At 32.6% G+C, this 22,736-nt stretch overlaps 2 protein-coding genes across 3 annotated transcripts; both read right to left on the bottom strand.

Moving 5' to 3' along the window:
* Window positions 1-337: 337 nt before the first annotated feature.
* Window positions 338-5,423, bottom strand: LOC127726539 (uncharacterized). Of its 2 annotated transcripts, none has more exons than XM_052233929.1 (2): window positions 5,384-5,423; window positions 338-2,220 (listed from the first exon to the last, which is right to left on the bottom strand). In XM_052233929.1, exon 2 carries the CDS (start codon window positions 1,536-1,538, stop codon window positions 540-542), a length of 999 nt encoding a protein of 332 aa, XP_052089889.1. In that variant the 5' UTR covers window positions 1,539-2,220; window positions 5,384-5,423; the 3' UTR covers window positions 338-539. The 2 variants fall into 2 exon arrangements, with proteins under 2 accessions (XP_052089889.1, XP_052089888.1); XM_052233928.1 differs by having other exon boundaries at window positions 338-2,229; window positions 5,384-5,421.
* A 12,912-nt stretch (window positions 5,424-18,335) lies between these two features.
* LOC127726537 (E3 ubiquitin-protein ligase TRIM33-like) lies at window positions 18,336-22,380 on the bottom strand. Its single transcript, XM_052233924.1, has 2 exons — window positions 22,344-22,380; window positions 18,336-19,666 (listed from the first exon to the last, which is right to left on the bottom strand). Exon 2 carries the CDS (start codon window positions 19,660-19,662, stop codon window positions 18,475-18,477), a length of 1,188 nt encoding a protein of 395 aa, XP_052089884.1. The 5' UTR covers window positions 19,663-19,666; window positions 22,344-22,380; the 3' UTR covers window positions 18,336-18,474.
* Window positions 22,381-22,736: the final 356 nt, after the last annotated feature.

Below are 22,736 nucleotides of genomic sequence, written 5' to 3'. Positions count from 1 at the left end.
AACATTGACATGGGATCAAGATGTTGTGAGATTTTCTCTTTCTATAGCAGTTTTCAGGATAAAACAAAACTTGCATTTTACCCTATGTTCTATGTTTAGTCATATCGGGCTCACCTGATACACGTTTTAAAATAGATACCAACATATGATCATAGACAAGGTCGGTTCCGATTAGCCCGGAAGATTCTAAAAACAAGATTTTCGTCAAAGTTAACAGACGACGGACGACAAGGGATAAGAACAGCTCATGTGTGATAAGAATCAGTTTGAAAATATTTGACTAATTAGAATGTTACTTAGCACAAAAACAATTTTCTTAATTAATAAAAATACCATGTTCTTCCTAATTTTACTGTTAAAATGTGATGTTCTACACTTGTCACAAGCTAACATTGGCTTTTAATGATAGAAATAATTATAATAGACCATATTCCAATTGCAACAATTTAAAGAACAAATCAAGATCAGTAAATATAAAAAAAAATATTTTAAAACAAATAAAAGATATTGTTTTGTCAGGTAATTTCATTTTGGAATTATTATACTAATTCAACTTCATACACAAACGCGTCATTGTAGTCATTTGCGACCAATAATTTATTGGTAGATTGGTCATAGTGCAGAACCGTAGGGTTATCCAATCCATCTTCACATGATAAAAGTTGTCTGTGATTTTGTCCATCAGGAGAGATGACGACCACATTGTTGGTAAGATATCCCACTACAAACACGTTTCCACCATTGTCTACAGAGATACCGAGTGGATACTTCAAACAACTTCTATGACAGAACGTCCACAGTATGTTACCATGATAATCACAACAGTTCACACTCTTATTGTTTGTGTAGAACAGTTTTTCACCGAATGTTGTAACGTATGCATCATGTGCATAGAGAGGAAGTTTGGCATTGATAACATTGGTAACGGATTCATCACTAAGACTAATCATCTGTAGTCCTTTCTTCCTGGCACAATAAATCAATTTTCCGTCTTTGTATGCTACTTCATCATTGTGTGAATTAACTTTTATTGTTTTCTTCAGTATTTTGTTCTTTAAGTCGATTATATTAATCTTATCTGATTCGCTAGATGTAACAGCAAGAGACTCACCACCAATTAATACAACATCAAACGTTTCACCTATTTCGAAATCTGTTGATCCGTCTGATTTTAGTACTCTTATTATGTCTTTGGCATAACAGGAGAATACCATCCTACCATCGGGTAGCATAGAACAACCTCGGATATTTGACAACTCTGTATCTATACGTTTCTGTAACGTCAGGGTCAGGTTATCGATATTCCCGGTAGGCAGAGCTACCATAATCTGGGCTTGTCTGTCCTTCTGATTCTGAATAGAAACATCGCATGGATCAGAACTAACGCTGACTTCTCCAAACTTCTGCACGATGGTTGTAATGTCCTGTACAGACTTGTTAATTTGACATGAAATATTGACGTAGTTCTTGGTGTTATTTTTCACAAGCGATTGAACAAATTTTTCTTCGACTGCAATATCTTTTTCGATTTTTTTCATAGACAAAAATGTTTGAAGCTCCGATGCATACTGTTTTATTTTAGAAAAGTTTGCTTGGTATATTGCGATGTCTTTTTCTTTCTTTTACAGAGAAGTCAATAACGTCTGTAATTTGCTGCTTTCGTTTTGTTCCGTCGCAATTAATTCTTTCATCAAATTATCCTGAAGATTATCAAGGTGACGAGTTATATTTGTCCTGATTTGTTTTATTTCTGCTCTAATTTCTTTTTTCTTGCTTTTTAGATATGTATAATTGTCTTCCCGGCTATTGCTGATTAGTTTAATATTCTCGAAAACTTCAAGTATGGTTTGTTCAATTTCATAAAAGGCATTTGAAGTTTTGACGTTCTTTATAAGTTCATTTATGTCAGTTAAACCTTTACACTCGCTGTGAACATTCGCACATTTCTTACAGCATGGACAATCGTGTTTTCTACAGAAAAGATCGAATTTCGTATTATGTATTTTGCAAATCTGTGCGATTTTCAGGACATCGTTCGGTAACTTCTTGTATTCTGCAATGGACACGGTTTCATGGTTTTTTGTTTCCTTGAAATTATTGTGATGTTCCTTAAAATCTCCACATAGTCCTTCGTTACATTCAGAACACCAGACTACTGATGATTTGGTTATCTGACGATTATCACAAACACCACACAGACTCCAAATACTTGCCATGATCCTGAAATAGCTGTGTGAAATAAAAAAAAAAACACTTTATAAAGTTATTGTGTTGGATGGGCTTTTCTACTGGAACGTTCAGTACCAAAAGAAATTGAAGTAAGGACATTCTGGCCTAGTTTTGCCAATTAAAGAAGATGAGGTTTTGTGAACTGTTTCACATATTATGTTAGGAAATACATATTTTCAAGAAATAGAAATCAATTTGTTTATGATTTTTGATGTTATAATGTCACAATTACGCCAAAATATGCAACGTTTTCATGAAAACGAAGGAAACTACTGAATTATGTAGTTTTGCAAAGTTTTTTCATAGTGGACAAAACAACAAAATAATTTAATAAAAGCTTCATTATAACTATTGACATAATCTCATCAAATATAAAATTGTTTCTTAGCTGCGCACATACTTTTCCAATTCCTTACTTTCTAAATAATTGATGTAAAAAAGGAATTATCATGCAAAAATTTAAAAAAAATAGAAAATGTCGTCACGTTTTTGCAATCATTGGTAACTCGTTAAATGTGAAATTCGTCTTTATTTTTTGAACACCTTGTACCTTAATTTAGTCATGACAAATAATATACAAAGAATATGTATGTTAACTTTTTGATTTGCACTTATATTTGGGGCAAATAAGGGACTTAATTTCCCTACTTTTTTGCAAGTTAGTGGAGCATAACAACACTACATTTGTACATAGAAAAGGAATAAAGATCAAACTAGGATGAAGTTAATTAAAAAAGTATAACAAAAATACTCAACTTCAAGGCAAATTTAAAAAGGGGAAATCCATAAAAATTGTACACTATCAATCAATGGAACAAGCGAAAAAACAATTCCATATTCATGACTTAGAACAGGCTTTTTCCAAAGAAAAATGGTAGATTTCATCTGGTTTTACAGCTAGCTAAACCTCCAACTTTTACGACAGTTCTTTATAATTCCGTTATATTGATAAAATTGGATGAGCAACTTAAACCCCCAAAAATAAATCATATTATACATTGATTTAAATAGACTCTGATTGATCGGACATCGATTTTGGTTTTACTTGGCACCACACAGTACATCGATGGGAAAGTAAAAAATTATAACTTGTTTTGATAATATGGCGGTCAGATTGGACTTCAATTTGAGAAACGGACGTTTTTACCTTAATCAGGAAAATTAACAGCAAAAAAAATGAAAGCCATGAAAGAGATTACATGTACATAAGGATACATAATATTCTACCTGTCATCTGAAAATGATTACTAAATCATGAAGCATGTTTTTGTAAGTACTTTTTGATAGTTATTTACTAAAAGTTTCAGGCACACATAATGATATAAAATAAGGAGATGTGGTATGATTACTAATGACAAAACCCTTCCAACAGAGCCAAAACGACGTGTATTCAAGCATTGATGCATTTTTATGACGACAAAAAATCAAGTGACAAGAATAATTTCTGTATGGATAGACCGAGATGAAGTGCCCTAATTCGATAGTCGAAAAAGAGAGATCACCTACGTTTATGGTCCTCTCAAATAGTTGAAGCAATGCGTTTTTAATGTGCAGATAACGTGGAACTATCCCCACACGAGGCACTGGATTTAACGTTTCCATTTAAAACAGACAAGACTGTGTATTTACACATCCGCACACAGCCAGAAAAACGCCCACAGAGTAGGTCTTTCTGTTTGGATAGAGAAGTCTTACTGACCATTTTGCTCTACACCAATCAATCCTTGGTGCTTGTATCAAATTGCAATGCCCTAATTCGTTATATCTTCGTAAAGAAATTTTTTTTTATAGAAATTTAAAAAATCTTGCATTTTGGTAAAATTAAAACATTCCGGCAGATTGGCAAATTTCGAGTCAAATATAAATAATTGGAGATATTAGGTGTGTGTTAATAAGACAGCAAGCAACCAAGGATACAAATAACCAAGACATCAAGTGGTCATCATAAGCTGTTCAACTATAGATAGGTAGTTATACAACATGTAAAGCTATGAATTGCTTCGAGTCTGAAAGAGTTCGGAATAATAAAAACATAGACTCCAAAGATTTACTGTGACGTACAAATTCGACACCACTGACTTATGCCTTATATCATCCCAACCCCTTATGTTTATATATCGATATTACCATTCAAATTTGCTTTATGCATACATGAAAGCGTGAACTGTTATGTTTGCATAATTATGTGCAATGAGGAAACATGTACTGCATTTAATCTTTTCAAGTCAAACCAATGTAGGATATCAACGTTTCCCATTAAATGAGCTCAGTATGATTTATTACAGACATTAACAATTTAGTACAAAAGAATATATATATATATATGAATGTTAAAATGCTTAATTTGATAAAGAGACTAAAAACTAACTGAGCATAAATAGAAAGAAATAGTCACAAAAACGTGTATTTCAACGTTTTTTATACATCTTCAATCTTCAAGGCGATCTTATCATTTGTATTTCCATAATATTACAGAATATACAATACATATTCACTGAACAACAGTCTACCATTTCATAAGATTGCACTTCTAGTGCATTGACTTTCAAATTTTTTTCCTAATCATGTTTGCTTGAATGTGATTTATAGGGATAACAGTACTGTATTTGAAGTGTTGTCACCATCAGTTGGGGATTTGACGGTCGCAAATGAAGTTTTACGATAATAAAACTGATATTTGCGAACATCAAATCCAAAATTGACGGCGACAACTCTTCAAATATAGTACTGTTATTCCCATTCTTATGCAATATCTGACATTGTTCAAAATTAAACATTTCAAATAAACGTCGAATGCTATTGCCCAAAGTTGTTGCCAATGACTACGACCGTGGAATTGATGGTAGACGTCATCCAATAATAATTGGCGTAACATGCATAATTGCATTAGAATTAATCTTAATTGTTAACATATAAGCAAATCGGAGAAAAACAAATGCGGAAAAGAACACAAATCATGTTGGTAATACATTGGTATAAACAGTAACACACATGTTTAAACATGTTTGTTACAGAATTCAAAATGAAAGTTTTTCAAAAGAAATAAGAGTAAAAAAATCTAGTTAACTCTATAAGAGTGTGTGTGTTTTTAATGTATGTGCGTGAGTATGCTTATTGTGTATTACACGGAGAATCAAGAAAACAAAACACATACCTGAATCGCCTTAAAGAGACATTACGTTGAAAACAGGGAGATCGATCGATAATATTTAGTCATGGGACATAATTCTTCACAACTAAAAACAATGAAATATGTATTATTATACAAAGCAATTGTTTGAATAAGTGAACGGAACTTTTGGTTGATCGGCTACATTAATTTTTTTGTTTCGGTTAAATGAATTTAATGAAGGTTTTTTTACCTGCGAAAAAATAACGTGCACAATGTTCGGGGATGACAATTTGATTCATATCATATCTTAACTAGGAAAGATTTTTTTGTCATTCATATCATGCCAGAATATTTTGTTTAAACCTCCTGGTGACAGGCAAGCAAACTAGAACAAACGAAATACTAGTACCGTACTAGCACAGTCCTTTGCGATATAAATACGATGTACCTAAAAAAAACTGTTAATGAAACAGATGGAGAAAACAGAAAACACGGCAAAATTGAAACCAATCAAAAGGCTACACAACAATTCAATTCTTTAAATTGTGTCTGGAATATCGAATTGATACACAATAATCATACTCACGCACATACATAAACAAACACACACACTCTTACAGAGTTAACTAGATTTCTCTTTAAATATAGCTACATATTATGAAAACTATACCTGAAAGAACTGTTTTGGGGGGTTTATAGTACTCGTTCCATGGTTCCTTCTGAAGCCCGGACCCAACCTCTGAAGCCCAGAGTAAAATAAAATGTTGAAGGAGCGGCACGTTATAGCCCATAATATGGAGAATGGAATAAAACGATAAAATAAGAAAGGAACACGGAGTCTGAGGTTTAAAGACATGACTTCCATTTGACACCCCTATCAACAGGCACTTTATGGTACTCATGATACCTCAATAGTATATATATTTTAGTCTACAAGTTATTTCTATCGCTATTCAAGTTAATCTAGATTTATTAAATCTGCATATTAGGATGCTTAGATGACAAGCATTAAAAACATCTGCACTTACACCGCGTCCTTCAATGAGGTGATACGAGGATAACAAATGAATTAATAAAATTGGGAATGGAAATGGGGAATGTGTCAAAGAGACAACAACCCGACCAAATAGCAGAAAACAGCCCAAGGCCACCAATTGGTCTTCAACACAGGGAGAAAATTCCGCACCCGGAGACGGGCTTCAGCTGGCCCCTAAATAATAATGTATACTAGTTCAGCGTAAAATGGAAGTCCCACTAAATTCCGAAACATATATATGAACCAAAAGTTAAAAAAAACCATACCAGACTAACAAAGGCCAGAGGTTCCTAACTTGACCTTCTATGGTACTTTATTGTTGCTTTCTTCTTTCCCCTTTTAAGTATTTTTATTATTGATAATTATCTCCTACATATAAGACCACTTTTTTATAATGCAGATAGCATTGCTGGAGTATGATTAGTGTTGGACGACAGTAAAAATGAAATTAATTCATTATGGAAGAGGGCATTTTTTGTAAGTTAAAACGGCACTGATTTTTGTTTAATATTTTCTAACTTTAAACAATTGTCACCTATTTATTCTGTATTGCTAAAAGACTTTTGCGAAACTGATATAAATCTTAAAAGTGCTTCATTATTTTTCTATCTTGACCAAAGCTATTTCAGCGAAAATAATACAAAATGACACATCCTATTCGTTCAACGGTTGCTTGTCTACGTAAAATTAATATCGAGTTGCAGATAAAAGTTCCAAAAATGCTTACAAATAGGTATCACAAAACATGTCCTGATATAAAGAGTAAACACATTTTCTATTGTTCAAAGTCGGCTCCCAGTTCGTAGAACGGATCGTAAGGTATGACCTCCGGAAAAACCTCTAATAAGCCAGCGTTATACTCAAACAAAGCATCACTATAGAGAAAAGATATAACGATCAAACTTAGAATTAATTATCCCTTGGTATAAGACATCGATAAGAGTAGATTCTTCTTGATCGGACATTGATTTTGGTAATACATTACGTTACATTGGACATCAATTAGACGGTAACAAAACTTTTAAAAAAATGATGTCAGACTGGACGTCAATTTGAGTTAAGAAAGACTTGCCTTAGATCTGAGTCTGACTTATATATCATATCAGTGTCAGTGTCTAAGCACTTGTTACCTGGCTATTGATACTCTCCGAGACTTACAGTTCATCACCATCCGTATAGTGCTGTGAGGCATTTTTCTGGATTTATCTTAATCAGAAAAGTTCAAACTAAAAACGTGATTGCCATTAAGGAAATTGCATGTACATAAATAAACATTATATTCCAACGGTCATCTACATATTATTACTTTATCATGAAAACATGCTTGTGTAATTTCTTTTTGATTGCTATTTACTGAAAGTCCTTTGACAAACATAATAATATGAAATAAGGAGATGTGATGTGATTCCCAATGAGAAACATACCCAACAGAGCCAATGACTGTTATTAACTGAAAGTACATTGGCAAACATTTTAACATAAAATAAGGAATATTGCCAATTAGACAATCAGCCAACAGAGCCCGTACGACGTGGATTTAAGAACTGCATATTTATGACGAGAACAAATCATCAATACATGTGACAAGAGTAAGTTGTGTAGGAGCGGACCGGGATGAAGTGCCCTAAATTCGATTGTCGTGCACAAAAAGAGATCACCTACGTTTACGGTACTATCCTCAAATAGTTGATGCAATGTAGTTTTATGGTGCAGATAACGTGGCACTTATCCCACATGAGGCATTCATTTGAGTTGATGTCCCCATTCAAACCTGACATGGCTGCGCTTTTATACACCTTCACAGTCAAATGAACTCTTTTATCACGAGTCTTTCCGTCTGACGGTAGAAGTCTATTTGACCTTTGATGCTTGTATTCAACGCCCTAAATCGTTCTATCTTAGTTGTTTTGGCTGGTGTTGTATTGCGAAGTTTAGTTTGGGAAGGAAAAAATATACATTTATAACAGTTTGGGTATTTCTTTTTTTTTTTTTGCGATTATAGAAATTGATATAAAAACTATGTGCAGCTCTTTGTCTTTTTGTCATTTTTCGTTTCGTCTTACTTTTTCAATAGAGATGCTCTTTTGTACAAACTTTATAATATGGGAGTAGAAAAGAAACTTTTAAACATTATAAAACATCAATATGATGACACTAGGTCTTCACTTAAATACAAAAACATGGTAACTGATGTGTTTGATATTACAAGAGGGGTAAAGCAAGGTGATTCACTGAGTCCTACTTTATTTAATATTTTCATTAATTATATTACAGAGGTCTTTGAAAATTATTTATGTTATCTTCTAAGAATCATAGACTCAAAACTAAGTTGCCTGCTTTTAATATTATCAGAAACTTAAACAGGACTACAGAATGGTCTCAATAATTTAGCCATATACTGTGATAAATGGCAGATAGAACTAAATATTTAAAAGACAAAATCCATGATATTTGATAGGACATGCTCTAAACTGGAACCAACATTTAAAAGTTTTAAAAACACTTGCATTAATAATGTATCAGAATTTTCATTTTTAGGCTTATTACTTAAGTGTAATGGCAACCTGTCTCATAGTACTAAAGAACTAGTAAAAAAAGCTAAAAAGCTTTATTTGGTTTGAAAGCTTATACAAAGTCTTTGAATAATTTACCAGTAAAAGAAGCATGCCATCTCTTTGATTCCCTCATAAAACCAATTATGATATACAACTCTGAAGTATCATATTTAGACACACATATATATATATATATCTACTTTTAGAGCAAAAAATAGAGCTTTAAATTCTGGAAAAGAAGTAGATATTTTAAATTTTTCTGAAAAAAGTCCAATTGAAAAAATACATTTGGAATTTTGTAAATTTTTACTGGGAACTAGAAAAATGCATCTAATAATGCAACTAGAGCTGAATTGGGGCAACCACCTATAGAATTAAATATTAAAGCACAAACTTTATTATATTTAAAGAGATTTGAATGTTGAAAGTTAAATCCTCTTTTGAAAGAAGCTTACATGCTTAGCAAAAATTTAGACACAGAAGGAGTATTCTCCTGGTTTACCTATATAGAAAATATTTAAAGTGAACTTAATTACGATATAACACAAATACAACAAGATACTAGTTCAGACCTAAAAATAAATAATTCATTTAAATGTTATATAAAAACAAGCTCTAAAAACTACTTTGAAAATTTAATTCATAATAAGATGCAAAATATTGATGAAAAAAGTAAACTTTATTTATATAAGAACCTTAAACCAAATCTATTTTTGAAGACTATTTAAGAACATCAAACTTTGCATATAGACACATTCCCCATTTCCATTCTCAATTTTATAATTAATAACAAAACTAAGAATTAGTGACCATAATTTAAATATAGAAAAAAGGAGACATTCTAATATTCCTAAAGAGCAGAGGTTATGCCTTAAATGTTACATATTAGAAGATGAAAAACATTTTTTATTAGATTACCTGTATAAGAATGAGGTTTTGTGGATCGAATCAGTCAATTAAATGATTTACCTTTATTTCACTCTCAATGTTGCCATTCTTTTCCTTTTAATAACTGAACACGCATAATTCATGCGTAATCCATCTTTAGCTAAGGGGTTAAATTGAAGGTCACATGAATACGGATTCAATGATGTCGAATTATTCACTTGCAAGTGAATAATTCGTCATCGATGTTTCTTAGCTTATTTTGACAAAATTGAATCATACTGGCCGCTAAAAGCGAATTATTATTTCACTATTTCACTTTCATCAATGATTGAACAAAAAAAATAATATGTTAACTTTTTTTTATACATCTCGTAGCTAGTGCCCCTTTAATGCTTTTTTAACACATATACTTCTGGCTTTTGTCCTGTTGTGGCTTGAAACAATGAAATAAGGTGATCATATATAAGTTATATGTCATTGTCAATACTATTTGTGTCTCTCAGTTACAAAAATAAATGTAATAACCAAAAAAACACATATAGTTTTCATCACCAGACAGGACACGAATAATCAAAAACACATATAGTCTTCAACACCAAACTGGACACGAATAAAAGAAAAAAAAACACATATGGTTTTAAATACCAAACAGGACACGAATAATAAAAAAAACACATATAGTCTTCAACACCAGACAGGACACGAATAACCAAAAAAAAAAAACCCACATATGGTCTTCAACACCAAACTGGACACGAATAAAAAAAAAAACAGATATGATTTTAACACCAGACAGGACACGAATTACCAAAAACAAATAAAGTCTTCAAAACCAGACAGGAAACCAATAACATAAAAAAAACATATATAGTCTTTAACACCAAACTGGACACGATAACCAAAACAACACATATAGTCTTGAACACTAGACAGGACACGAATAACCAAAAAAACACATATGGTCTTCAACGCGAGACAGGACACCAAATAACCTAAAAAAAAACACATATAGTCTTCAACACAAGTCAGGACACGAATAACCATAAAACCTAATAAAGTCTTCAACACCAGACAGGACGCGAAAAACCAAAAAAATAAATATAGTCTTCAAGATTAAGCAGGACACGAATAACCAAAAAAAACATATTTAGTCATCAACACCAGACAGGACACGAATAACCAAGAAAACACATATGGTCAGCAACTCCAGACAAGACACGAATAAGCAAACAATATAGTCTTCAACATCAGACAGGACACGACTTACCAAAAAAACACATATGGTCCTTGACACCAGACATGACACGAAAAACCAAAACAACACATATAATCTTCACCAACAGACATGACACGAGCAACCAAAACACATATAGTCTTCAACACCAAACTGGATACGAATAAAAAAGAAAAAAAAACTATGGTTTTCAACACCAGACAGGACACGAATAATAAAAAAAACACACATAGTCGTCAACACCAGACAGGACACGAATAACCAAAAAAACACATATGATTTTAACACTAAACAGGACATGAATTACCAAAAAACACATATAGTCTTCAAAACCATATAGGACACCAATAACATAAAAAAACACATACAGTCTTCAACACCAAACTGGACACGATTACCAAAAAAATACATATAGTCTTAAACGCTAGACAGGACACAAATAACCAAAAAAACACATATGGTCTTCAACACGAGACAGGACACCAATAAACAAAAAACACATATAGTCTTCAACAGCAGTCAAGACACGAATAACCAAAAAAATAAATATATTCTTCATGATTAGACAGGACACGAATAACCAAAAAAGACACATATGGTCTTCAACGCCAGACAGGACACGAATAACCAAAAAAAAACCACATATGGTCTTCAACACTAGACTGGACACCAACAACCAAAAAACATATTAAGTCTTCATCACCAGACAGGACACGAATAACCAAGAAAACATATGGTCAGCAACTCCAGACAGGACACGAATAAACAAAACAAATATAGTCTTCAACATCACACAGGAAACGACTAAACAAAAAAACGCATATGGTCTTAAACACTAGACAGGACACCAAAAATTAAAAAAAAACATATTTAGTCTTCAACACCAGACAGGACACAAATAACCAAAAAAACACATATGGTCCTCGACACTAGACATTACACGAAAAACCAAAACAAAACATATAGTCATTAACACCAGTCAGGACACGAAAATCAAAAAAACTAATAAAATCTTCAACATCAGACAGGACACGAATATTAAAAAAACAGATATGGTCATCAACACCAGATAGACACCAATAACCAAAAAAACATATTTAGTTTTCAACATCAGACAGGACACGAATAACCAAAAAAGCACGTATGGTCTTAAACACCAGACAGTACACGAATAACCAAAAAACAAATACATAAAGTCTTCAACACCAGACAGGACACGAATAACAAAAAAAACAACATAAAGTCTTCAACACCAGACAGGACAAAATAACCAAAAAAAACACATATGGTCTTCAACACCAGTCAGGACACGAAAAACCAAAAAAACACATAAAGTCTTCAGACACCAAAAACCAAAAAAACCTATTTAGTCTTCAATACCAGACAGGACACGAATGACCAAGAAAACACATATGGTCTTAAACACTAGACAGGACACCATAAATAAAAAAAAACATATTTAGTCTCTAACACCAGACAGGACACAAATAACCAAAAAAAAACATATGGTCCTCGACACCAGACATGACACGAAAAACCAAAACAACACATATAGTCTTTAACACCAGTCAGGACACGAAAAATCAAAAAAACTAATAAAATCTTCAACATCAGACAGGACACGTATATTAAAAAAACACATATGGTCTTCAACACCAGATAGACACCAATAACCAAAAAAACATATTTAGTTTTCAACATCAGACAGGACAGGAATAACCAAAAAAAACACATATGGTCCTCAACACCAGACTAGACACGAATAACCAAAAAAGCACGTATGGTCTTAAACACCAGACAGTACACGAATAACCAAAAAACAAATACATAATGTCTTCAACACCAGACAGGACACGAATAACTAAAAAACAACATAAAGTCTTCAACACCAGACAGGACAAAATAACCAAAAAAAAACACATATGGTCTTCAACACCAGTCAGAACACGAAAAACCAAAAAAACACATAAAGTCTTCAGACACCAATAACCAAAAAACGTATTTAGTCTTTAACACCAGTCAGGACACGAAAAATCAAAAAAACTAATAAAATCTTCAACATCAGACAGGACACGAATATTAAAAAAACACATATGGTCTTCAACACCAGATAGACACCAATAACCAAAAAAACATATTTAGTTTTCAACATCAGACAGGACAGGAATAACCAAAAAAAACACATATGGTCCTCAACACCAGACTGGACACGAATAACCAAAAAAGCACGTATGGTCTTAAACACCAGACAGTACACGAATAACCAAAAAACAAATACATAAAGTCTTCAACACCAGACAGGACACGAATAACTAAAAAACAACATAAAGTCTTCAACACCAGACAGGACAAAATAACCAAAAAAAAACACATATGGTCTTCAACACCAGTCAGAACACGAAAAAACCAAAAAAACACATAAAGTCTTCAGACACCAATAACCAAAAAACGTATTTAGTCTTCAACACCAGACAGGACACGAATAACCAAGAAAATACAAATTGTCCCTAACTCCAGACAGGACACGATTAAAGCAAAAATATGATATAGTCTTCAACATCAAACAGGACTCGACTAACCAAAAAAAAAACACATATGGTCTTCAACACCAGACAGGACACCAATAACCAAAAAAAACATATTTAGTTTTCAACATCAGACAGAACACGAATAACCAAGAAAACACAAATGGTCCTCAACACCAGACAGGACACGAAAAACCAAAAAAAAACCAAAAAGTCCTCACAACTAATCTAACACACTTCCCTGACATTGACCAGGAATCGTAAGATTTTATAGGATATTTTGATGCTTTGTGAAAATAAATCTTAACAAAAAATCAAGGGAAAAAGAAAAAGAACTAAAATACAACAAAGGCAATCTTGTTAAAAATACATAGGTAAATCTATGATAAAACATTCAACATGATCAAACCTATCCGGAAGAAGATACAAAACGAAAATTGACAAAAAAGAAATTAACGTTAACAAACTCTATATGTTTATGTATGAGTGCATGAATGCATGTACAAATGTGTATGATTTGAATTTATTTAACATAGAGAAACGTGAAACAAAACAAAGTTAAAAAGGCCTGACACAAAACGAAGTTAAAGAGCATTGAGGACCCAAAATTCCAAAAGGTTTTGCCATAAAAAGCTTATGTAATCTATTCCTGTTTCAGTGATATTTGGTAAGCAGTTGTATTATCATTAAGATATCTCATTTCCATGGAGATTATTTGGCACTGCACATTTAGTCTTCGTTCATTGACTTAAATGTTTGGCATAGTTTACATGTTAAAGTATTGCCATTTTAATTTCAACATTTGTATTATACTATCAAAATTACATTTATCTCTGTGTCAACAGTTTATTTGTTAAAATGATTTGCTTTTATATTTATTCCTTGAAAAACTTTTAATTAAATCGGTGACCGGTTGGCTCGTAGTATTCAATCTATGAAGGAAAAGCTTAAACCTTACAAAATTTTGTATTTATGTTCTTAATGAAGCAAAATATTTTGTTACAATATAACTCTATTTTAAACATCACAAACAAGATCGTATAAGGAAACTGACAAAATATCATGACTAGAAAGTAGCAATTTGAGGCAAAAATGAAAATTTTATCATGAAGCCTTCGAAATATGAAGCCGGAAATGTTATCCCATGTAACTATATTTTAAATAAAACAAACGTGATTGTTTACGGAAACTGACACATTTGGTATTCAGATTTTTTTTTTAAATCAGAAACTAAGATTTGTATCGTGAAATTTCAGGAAACAGGAAAGCGGAAAAATTAATAAATGTTAAGTATGAGTAGCAGGAAAAAAATGATTGATAATACAGCTTAAGTCGAATTATTACAACTGTATAAGTTTGGCTATTATCAAGATTATACATGTAGCTGGTAGATTCAGATACAAAGAATGGCATAGTGTTAGATTCCGGCCAATGTCTGATTATAAATGTGTATGTATATAAAAATAAGGAGATGATTACCAGTGAGACACCTACTCACTATAGTCCAAAATGACATGACTGTAAGCAAGAATAGATCACCGCACGCAGACCTTCAACAATGAGCAAACCCTATATCGTATGGTCAGCTATGAAAGGTCACAATATAACAAAATATGAAACACTTCGAACCCGAAAACCAAACAAATCGTTAGTTATTAATTATTCTAATATGACGTGCTTCTTTCGCTTTGTAAACAACACCGTGATAAAATCCTCGATATATCTATACTTAGCGCAGACTCAAAGATGTGCATATTGGTGGCTGTTACTATTTACCTCAGGATAAAATTCGAATATCACGGCCCTGGCCATGTGTAAATGTCCAACAAATCTATGGCTTCCATGAATTATTTCTTAAATTAATTAAGTTCATTTAACTTGTTTGATTAATAAAGTTCATTAATTAACCTACTGAAAATATTCCCACAAATAAAACAAGTGGAGAAAACGTAAATATTCTTGTGCTTGGCCCTTGGCTAACTTCACAACTTAACATTGACATGGGATACTGAAAGAGTTGTGGTTAAATTAAAATTTTGTGAGTAGACTATAGAAGTTAAAGGTGTTTGTTTTCGATCTAATTAAAATCAGATCTTTATTTTTGCCCCTTCTTATACGACCGACATGCATATATATCGGAGCAAAGTGTAAGGTCTGATTTTTAATCAGATCGTCTATTTTGGAGGGTTTTCATCGGTTTGGACATTCTAATTAGCCGGTGCAAGTCTTCTTGCCGAAGTACAATGTGTTGCAAAAAGTTCTCTGACTTTGGTCAGTGATGGCATTTCCAGACAAGATAATATTTTCAATTGCTGGCTTAAATATTATTTCATGAATTTCATTGTTTATATGTTATGAAGGTCTGTGTGGGCTTAAAGAATAAATAATAAATGGACAAAACGAAAAATAGAAAAAAATGGACCCAAACATTGATTGATTGTTTTGTGTTTAGTGTCAAGCGGGAACAATGGAAAATATTTCGATGCTAAACTATAAAGAAAAGATAATATTAGGCAAAGAAATTAAAAAAAATAATAGAAAAACACTATAAAATAAAATAAAAACAGAATACCCCCCCCCCCCCCCCCCCCCGGTCCCCTCATTCTCCCCACAAAAAAATTCCAGATAATCTTCTTTGTAACTTATTGACTTTTAATATTTGACTGCACGCTTATTGACTTTAGTTCCTTTTGAACATTTCGTCTCACTGAGTCTGACTCTAAATTCGCCTTTGGCTGCAAAACTCTCCTATTTTGGAGCTGAGGACCGGCAAATTTTAGTTATTTTGCTTGTACATATTCAAATTTATATGGTGATTTAGAAATAATTCATGAACCATAAACTTTTTGGAAATTATTACATGGCCTTAGCTGTTATATTTAAATTGTATGCCGAGCGTTAATGCAAAAATCAACATTAACAATTAGGCATGAACTGTGTATTTTACATGTACAGTTTTATATGGATATCTTTTTCTTTTGAATTGTCTAGAATGAACTTATAATAAAGGTAGGCAACGTTTCTTCTTTTTTATCAGTTTTGAATATAATAATGTTGTGATTTACTAAATTGAGGCAAGACATATTGTTAATCATCCAAAAAAAAACAAAACAAACAAATATTAAATTTTTTTTGTCAATCTAAGTTATTTGTCTGGTTAATTGAAGAAATGATTCTTCATGCCATGCTCTATGCTCAATTTAACATGGGTAGGCATTATATTTGTCAATATCTTTATACTGAGCGTAAGCTAGTTGTAAAATGTTGAAAAATATAATGCCTACCCATTTTAAAATGAGCATAGAGCACGGCATGATAGAATTATTTCGATTCTAATACTGGAAAATTTAGATATGTTGTACTTCGAAGCGGACCTATAATAGGTGATCGAAAAGCATCCATTTTGATTTGATGAAGCTGTTGGCCTCAGTGAATATCAGTTTTTTTCAAAAGTCAATTAAACCACATGTTTACCTCATCAAAAGACAGTAATTGTATAATATTATATAAAATAAGGAGATGTGGTATGATTTTTAATGATACAACTATCCAACTGAGTTTAAATGAATGAAGCATATTAAAGTAACTATAGGTCACCGTACGGCCTTCAACAATGAGCAAGACCCATACCGTATAGTCAGCTATAAAAGTCCCCGACATGACAAAAGAGTCAATTCAAACGGGAAAAAACACCGGCCTGATTTATGACAAAACAATAAACGAAGACAAATATGACAGACGACAACCACTTAATTACATGCTCCTTACCTGGGATACACACATTTATAATATAACAGGTTTGCATTTGTGAGTCTTTAACCATCCACTAAAACTTTGGACATCAGTACTACAGGACAACATAAGAACAAACTGTAAAAATCAGTTAGAAATTGCTTGATTAATCAGATCGGCACGAAACAACAACAAAAAAACACTGATAAAAAGACAAAAGACACAATGTGTCGATTAACAAGTACTCACAGTTACTGATAGCAAGTTCAAAGCCAATAACAACTTATAAATAAATCATGTTCTACCAGACTAAAGCATACTAATATGCAATATGCTAGTTGAAACAAAATATGTAAACCATGTCAGTAATCTAAATAAAGACGCAATGTTATGTAATTTTTTTTTAACGGTTTTGCGGACTTTTTCATTTATGGCATTTTCAAGCCAAATTATTTACTAAAATGGAATTTATTTTGATACGTGGCATTAGAATGGAGATAACTGTGTATTGTATTTTGACAATTATCTCCTAACTAGTATTCCATTTAAACAAAATATATTTGATGAACAACTCAAGATCAGAACATACCAATGGTTTGTTTTAGACCTGGTTAGTAATCTAGATAACGACGCAATGTTTTGTTAGGTAATTTAATTTTGAAAATATTATACTAATTTAGCTTCATACACGAACGCGACATTGGATTCATTTGCAACTAAAAATCTGTTCGTAGATTGGTCATAGTGCAGAACCCATGGGTATCTCAATCCATCATCTCTTGATAAAAGTTGTCTGTGGTGTTTTCCATCTGGAGAGATTACGACTACGTTGTGTGTATGATAACCCACTACAAACACGTTTCCATCATTGTCTACTGAGATACCGTATGGAGTATCCAGAACACTCATATCACTGAACTTCCACAGTATGTTACCATGGTAATCAGAACAGGTTACACTGTCATCGTTATAGTTTGTGTAGAACAGTTTGTCATCGAATGTTGTAACGTACGATAAGCCCGAAAGTTCCTGATTGATAACATTGGTAGTGGCTTCATCACTAAGACTAATCATCTGTAGTCCTTTTCTCCTACAACAAAAAATCAAATTACCATCTTTGTATGCTACTCCATCATTGTTTGAATGTACTGTTATTGTTTTTCTCAGTTTTTTTTCTTTATGTCAATTATATTTATCTCATTTGAATAGCTGCTAGACGTTACAGCAATACAATCATTACCGATGAATACCACATCAAACGTACCACCGATATTACTTATTTCAAAATCTATTAATCCATCAGATTTCAATACGCTTACTTTCTTTTCGGAAAAAGAGGAGAATACCATCCTACCATCAGGGAGTATAGAACAACCTCGTACATTTGACACCTCTGTAGTGATACGTTTCTGTAACGTCACAGTCAGGTTGTCGATAATTCTGGTCGGAAGAGCTACCATAATCTGGGCTTGACTGTTTTTTCGTTTCTGAACTGACAAACCGCATGGATCCGAACTTATGTTCATTTCTCCAAATTTCTGTATGCTTGCTGTAAGTTGATGTAAAGACTTGTTAATTTCGCATGAAATTTTGGTTTGATTCAAAAAATCATTTTTGATAATGGATTCAATAAATTTTTCTTCGACTGCAATATCTTTTTCGATCTGTTTCATGAACAAAAAGGTGTTAAGCTCCGATGAATGTTGTTTTATATGAACAAAGTTGGCTTGGTGTTTTGCTATCTCCTTTTCCTTCCTTTTTAGAGTGGTCAACACTTTTTTTATTTTGCTGCTTTCATTTTGTTCAGTTGTAATTAAATCTTTCATCAAATCATCCTGAAGTTTATCAAGGTGATGATTTATCTTTGTTCGGGTTTGTTTTACTTCTGCTTCAATTTCTCTTTTCTTGTTTTTCAGCCATGTGAGATTGTCTTCTCGGTTACCACTGATTCGTTCGATATTCTCGACAACTTCCAGTAAGGTTTGTTCGATTTCATAAAATGCATTTGAAGTTTTGACGTTTTTTATGATTTCATTGATGTCGGTTAAATCTTTACAATCGGTGTGAATTTGAACACATTTCTTACAGCATAGACAATCGTGTTTTATACAGAAAAGCTCGTATCTCTCATCATGTATTTTGCAGACCTGTGCGTCTTGTAGAACATCGGTCTGTAACTTATAGTAATCGGCGATGGGAGCGATTTCGTGGTCTTTAGTTTCCTCGGAAATACTGTGATATTCCTTACAATCTCCACATAGTCCTTCGTCACATTCGAAACACCAGATTACTGATGATGTGATTATCTGATGATAATCACAAATACCACAAAGTCTACAATTACTAGCCATGACCCTGTAATATATGTGTGTAATAAAAAATATCTGATGATAATCACAAATACCACAAAGTCTCCAATTACTGGCCATGACCCTGTAATATATGTGTGTAATAAAAAATAACACTTTATAAGTGGTAAGTTGAAATCATCCCTTTGTAAATTTTGCGGAAGCCATTACGAATTGGTTGACCGTTATGGAATGACAACGGATATGTCCCAAAAAGAGATAGGATTCAAATAAGGATGTAGAATTAGCGATTGATTTTAACAACAAAAACTAGAAAAGTTTGTGGCACTATCAACAGGGAGACCTTTTTCTACAAACTTTTTACACATAACATAATAGGGCCTTTTTGAAATTTTGACGATATGTATTAGAACAAAATTTCAAAGATACCAAGCTTACAATGTGTTACACCTGACGAGCGCTTCGTTTACATAAACCTTCATCAGTGGCGCTCGAATCAGATCAGTTGCAACGCCAAATATAATACGAAGAGCATTAAAAACAGAAAATTCCGAAAAATTTTGTAATAAAGAGTTTTATATGCAGTTAGAATTATTGATTGTATTTCTGAAATCTTCCCAACGATGGTCGGGGTAAAGCAAGGCTGTATTTAAAGCCCTTCTTTATTTTCTCTTTATGTAGATGACTTAACCTCACTTATTGATGGCAAGTGTGATACTGTAATATACCAAATATACCACGATTTAGAATTGTTCTTTTGTCTATACGCCGATGTCTTTGTATAAATATCAGAATAAGAAAATATCTGATAAAAGTTCAAGTTGGACACAGGTGTTACATGTATGGATAACATAAAGGGAAAAATACTGAAAAGCCTGCATGTTGGGAAAAAAAACAGTAAAAATGCCAAGTATAAAAAAAAATCTAATAAATTAATGTGAAAAGTTGATACATAAAGCCTATTCAGGCTACAAGTTCTACTTGATACAGAACATAGTCTTCACATTTTTTTCATAAAATTCTTAATTGAAATTTTATTGAGGACGAGTATGAATATGCTGGGTTTAACCGCATAGAAATGACCAATTCATGTTTCAACACATAATCTGTCAATACAAATTTGTCGGAAATGCATTATGAGAGAAAAAATGTGTGAAAAATTTGACATATTGATGATTATCGTGAATGGCATTGGTGAAATGTATAATTGCAGAAACAACATGTACAATTGTACACGGATTTTGTATTTTACATGTTTAGTTTTATATAGATATGTAGTTCGCAAGAACATATCTTTATTTAAGAAATGACTGTAATAGTTTTTTCTGTCTATGAAGAAATAACATCAAAAATGTGGTGCACACTGAATAACCCGCGTACTGGCGAGCTATTTTAAAGTGTGCACAACATTTTTTATGTTATTTCGAATAGACAGAAAAAATATTACAGTCATTCCTTATAATTTAATTCTAAATAGATATAAGAAGCTGTGGTATGAGTGCCAATGAGACAACTCTCCATCCAAGTCAAAATTTATAAACGTATACCATTATAGCCGGTTTAAAATCCATTTTAAACCGGAGTAAATCATGAAAAAACGTTGATGGCGTCACGGTCACATGACAAAATTATGTCTATCAGCTGATAAACAAAATAACGTCAGCCAATCAGAAGACGCGTTACATCCAAAATTAAATTATATGGATTATAAGTTATCTACGTTCATATCCATATCTACGGATATGAACGTAGATAACGAATTTATCCCCGGTCTTAGTCCAAATCTGGCCATTTTTAGAGAAATTCGACCACAAAGTGTAACGTGAAAGCAACGTGTTTTTCATTTTATAAAAATCTTATATTGAAATTTGGGAATTCGACGTATTTTTTACGGGGTGTAGGGTACCTTTGGTAGAACCTTACAGGTAGTCAAATATAAGACGTTTTTAATCCGGAGACAGAGAAACTGGAATGGGTCGAACTTGGCGCTCAATGTTGTGATAGTTACATCATAGACGATGTGACGTCAACGTGGGTCATTTGCATAGCTAGGTCAGTAGTTCCATTCATTGACAATGTGGCAGCCAAGTGATGCGTTTACTAAAATGAGTGCAAATGATCGACATAATAAGATAAAATCGTTAGTTGATTAAATATTTAATTACAGACATCATGGATTTTCTACAGAATTCTATATTTCACAAGGAACAACCATGGAACTAAGGAAAACGCGCGTGACGTCTACCGGGGTAATGGATAGCAACGTCCGGGTATATGGGTTAACAACACCCAGGGGCTATGGGTTTTGTAACGACGTGCGTTAACCAATCAAAATCCTAGAAATATACTAAGCCGGGGATAAATATAGTTCGCAAGAACATCTATCAACCATTTTATAAGTCAGCTCTTCTAGTACATTGAATATGAAACGTTATATTTTGTTCATAATTATGTGTGCTAAAATGTGATATAGTAAATAAATGTTAACAACATCTGCCAATCGAAGAAACATATATTCAGAAGAGAACGTAAATCATGTTAGAAAAGCATTGATAAATATAGTAATATTACACATTTAGCATGTTTAAACATATTTGATACATAATGCATTAACGAAAGTTGATAAAAAGAAATAAAAGTTAAAATAATAACCTATTGATAACTATGTGTGTGTGTGTGTGTGTGATGTATAACACGAAGATTCATGGAGATAACATACATACCTCAATCAACCTAAACAAGACATTTCGTAGAAAAAGGTAGATCGATAATATTACGTCAGGGGACATAATTCTCCACAACTAAAAACAAATAAATCTGTATTATTATTTAAACCAACCGTATGAAGAAGTGATCGAATGCCTTAATTTTCTCTTTCGACAAAATAAAACACTGCATATCAAAACTATATGTTCAATTTAATACACGTTTTTTCTTAAACTACATGCGGAAAAAACGTGATTAAGATTAGGGGATGACCATTTGATTTAACGGGGTGGGGCATATTTTGGGGAAGAATATTCATTTTCATCCATTTCATACCAGGCCTGAACATCCATTTTGAAAATCCCCGCTTACCATCTAGCAAACCAGAATAAATGGAATACGAGAGAATT

Source organism: Mytilus californianus, unplaced genomic scaffold (assembly GCF_021869535.1).
Source record: "Mytilus californianus isolate M0D057914Y unplaced genomic scaffold, xbMytCali1.0.p SCAF_18, whole genome shotgun sequence".
Taxonomy (NCBI): domain Eukaryota; kingdom Metazoa; phylum Mollusca; class Bivalvia; order Mytilida; family Mytilidae; genus Mytilus; species Mytilus californianus.
The sequence above is the reverse complement of the archived record's forward strand: the minus strand, read 5'-3'. Positions and strand labels throughout refer to the sequence as shown.